The 3375-nt window shown below is 41.2% G+C and overlaps 2 protein-coding genes across 2 annotated transcripts in view; both read right to left on the minus strand.

Moving 5' to 3' along the window:
- Positions 1–5: 5 nt before the first annotated feature.
- LOC123966622 (protocadherin alpha-8-like) lies at positions 6–2015 on the minus strand (the record flags this gene model as incomplete). The annotated part of the gene is made up of 1 exon (XM_046042765.1): positions 6–2015. A coding segment is annotated over exon 1 (2010 nt), but the record flags the coding sequence as incomplete, so codon positions are not given.
- Positions 2016–3132: 1117 nt separating this feature from the next.
- Positions 3133–3375, minus strand: part of LOC123966623 (protocadherin gamma-C5-like) — a 1584-nt gene continuing 1341 nt past the window's right edge. The window contains exon 2 of the mRNA XM_046042766.1: positions 3133–3186. Coding sequence (XP_045898722.1) covers positions 3133–3186 — 54 coding nt within the window. The remainder of the gene's footprint in view (positions 3187–3375) is intronic.

Consider the following 3375-nt stretch of genomic DNA (forward strand, 5'->3'; position numbering starts at 1 on the left):
GCCTCTTTGGGCTCCACAAGTTTGACCACCACAGTAGCTGTTGCTGAGAGCGACACGTTCCCATTGTCTTTGACCAGTATGAGCAGTTTGTGCTCAGCCTCGTCTGTCTCTGTGAAGGAGCGAAGTGTTCTGATCTGTCCTGTATAGCGGTCCAAACCAAAGAGACTGTGGTCAGTGACTTGCTGCAGTGAAAAGAGTAACCAGCCGTTATATCCTATATCAGCGTCATAGGCTCTGACTTTAGTCACCAAGTGTCCTGCGTTCACATTGCGGGGAATCTCCTCCACACCTTCAGCAGAACCGTTAGAGCTGACTGGATACAGGATGACTGGAGCGTTGTCGTTCTGATCCAGAATGAACACGTTCACTGTGACGTTGCTGCTCAGTGACGGAGTTCCAGAATCGGAGGCAACAACTTGGAACTGGAACGTTTTCAGAGTTTCAAAGTCGAAACTTTTTAGCGCCAAAATGTCTCCGTTTTCAGAGTTTATGTTGAGGAAAGACATTATATCATTTTGGCTCCCTTCTCTCACAATGTGATATGAAATAACTGCGTTGTCATTTAAGTCTTTGTCCGTTGCGCTCACGGAGAATATCGACGCTCCAGCTACGTTATTTTCTATCAGATAAAACTGTAAGGTATTTTGAGAGAATTGCGGTCTGTTGTCATTTACATCTGATATCTGGATGCTCAAAGTTTTAAAGGTAGATAAGGGAGGTTCACCACAGTCTGTAGCTTTTATTGTTATTTCATAATGTGACACCTCCTCTCGATCCAAAAATCGCTTTGTGACAACTGAGTACGTGTTTTCCTTGTAAGAGGGCTTTAGTTCAAAAGGTACGTCGTTGGATATGTGCGAAATAATTTTTCCATTGACACCGGAATCTTTGTCCTTCACACTAATAAGTGAAATAACTGTTCCAGGCTTTGAGTCTTCAGACACTGTATTTGACAGCGATGTGACTTCTATTTCTGGTGGATTATCATTAACGTCTAATATCTTTATAATGACTCTACACTCACCGGTTAATGGAGGTGTCCCTTTATCTGATGCCTCAACGTCCAGTTCGTATACGTCGTTTTCTTCATAGTCCACTGCACCTTTTATTCTAATCTCTCCAGTTAATTTGTCCAACTCGAAAATATCATACACTTTCTGCCTCAAGGTTTTTCCAAGGCTGTATTCAACTTCGCTGTTGATGCTTTCATCGGAATCAGTTGCATTCATTTGAAATACTGAAGTATCGATGGGAACATTTTCCTGTATTGTAATTTGATAAACCTCCTGACTAAACATTGGACGGTTATCATTACTGTCCAGAACAATAATAGAAACATTTAGTGTGCCTGATCGTTGAGGTTTTCCTCCATCAACTGCTGTAACCAGCAGCGTGTGTTTGTCCTTTTGTTCTCTGTCTAACGATTTCTTCAGCACTAAAAATGGTATTTTACCCGCATCGCTTTCACGAATATTTACTTCAAAATGCTCATTTGACGTCAAAGTGTATGTACGAATAGAGTTAATTCCAGCATCGGGATCACGAGCAGTGTGCAGTTGAAATCGCCTTCCTGGTAATGTTTGTTCACCTATTTCAAATCTCTGTTCTCTCTCAGGAAAAGCAGGAGAATGATCATTTACATCAGTGATTTCTACGATTACATAGTGTATTTCCAAAGGGTTTTCAACAAGGATTTTTAGCTCTATTAGACAAGCACCGCTCCCCTGACAGAGCTCCTCTCTGTCAATATGCTTTTGAACGTACAATGCCCCATTGATCTGGTTGATTTCAAAAATAGGGTCCTTACTTTCAGAGACGACACGGAACCGTCGATCATTCAAAGAAGTGATGTCGAGGCCAAGATCCTTCGCAACATTTCCAACAACAGTTCCCTCTTCTACCTCCTCTGGAATAGAGTACCTTGTCTGAGCCAAAGCCTGTTTTCCGAAAAGCAGCAGTAGTGCCAAAAGAAACCAGGAGCAGTCCGTTGCTCGCGTTTTCGTGCTGGTCCCCATCATTATCCAACAACACGTATACACACAGGAGCCTTTTACTGCGACAAACAATTATTTATGTCCATCCCGTGGAGTATCGCATCTTTAAAGAACACACAACGTGATTTCATCGGCTGTTGTGGTTGATTCAAGTGTTTCTTTGCTCTGCTCAGATGGGAAACAAAAGGTTGGTGAGGGGAGGGACAAAGTCGTGTCTGGTTTCCCTTTATAATAGTGACACCCAGAGGTGATTACTGAAACCAGACTTTCCTTTATAATCGTTTTTTTTAAAAACAAAAATGACTCTATAGTCTTCCTCTAGTCTCACCAACAGGCGTATGAAATAACCATTTAAATATAAGCGTCCAATATGTTCCTTAAACAATGAATTGCTGTTTAAGGTGTTCATGTATTTCAGCATCACAGAAAACAAGCACAAGTCGTAGCACAGCCTTCCCCTCTAACTAAATCAACTGTATGTATACTGTTCAGGCAACTCGACAGAAACACTGAAACATCTTCAAACGTTTCAGTCAGTTATTGGTTAGAAGTAGGATTATTTTGAGACCTAGCTGTCAAAAACTCAATGCCCACATATTCCCAAATACGGAGTATAATTACTCTGTTTGGCAGGAAAAGAGTAAACTTTTCATTTCAGCACCAAAGACATTGGTAACAAAGACTGTCCTCTTTACAAATGATAAGCTGTATTATGTATTTGTAATCAAGAGAGTGTATGGAGGCTACATGAATAATAGACCAGATTAGGACACAGTAGCTGTTTTTAATATAGAGCTATCAAGCTACATCAAGCGTTTTGCTACACTGACCCAAATGTCTGTTTCTATACAAACGACCACTTTCTATGATAAAGGAGCCAATATTATATAATAGAAACTATGACAAATAGCTGTATGCTTGTAACCATGTTTTATAGAGAAAAAATAAATAAATTAAGTGTCTTACCTCTCCAGATCCCCTCCTCCTGTCAGGGAGCACTAGTGTATTCGCGTGGCTGCCCGGGACTATAGTAGATCCTATACTCATTCTGGGTCCAACTAACATGTACCGTTTCTCTCCAGATCTGTACTGGATGCTGTGGCACAGTGTCCCGTCATAATTAGTCTCTTGCAGATATTTAGAAGTATAGTCTGTGGTTTTGGAGCACTGCATTGCAATCAGCACGATGATACTGATGAGAAAAAGTACAGAAACTGAGCCCAAAGTTATCATCAGATAAAAAGTCACATCGGTCCCCTCCTCATCTTTGGCTGAACTTTTAACGTCAGAAGCTGCAAAAGCCTCTTTGGGCTCCACAAGTTTGACCACCACAGTAGCTGTTGCTGAGAGCGACACGTTCCCATTGTCTTTGACCAGTATG

The sequence above is a fragment of the Micropterus dolomieu genome, unplaced genomic scaffold (genome assembly GCF_021292245.1).
Source record: "Micropterus dolomieu isolate WLL.071019.BEF.003 ecotype Adirondacks unplaced genomic scaffold, ASM2129224v1 contig_13841, whole genome shotgun sequence".
NCBI classification, from domain to species: domain Eukaryota; kingdom Metazoa; phylum Chordata; class Actinopteri; order Centrarchiformes; family Centrarchidae; genus Micropterus; species Micropterus dolomieu.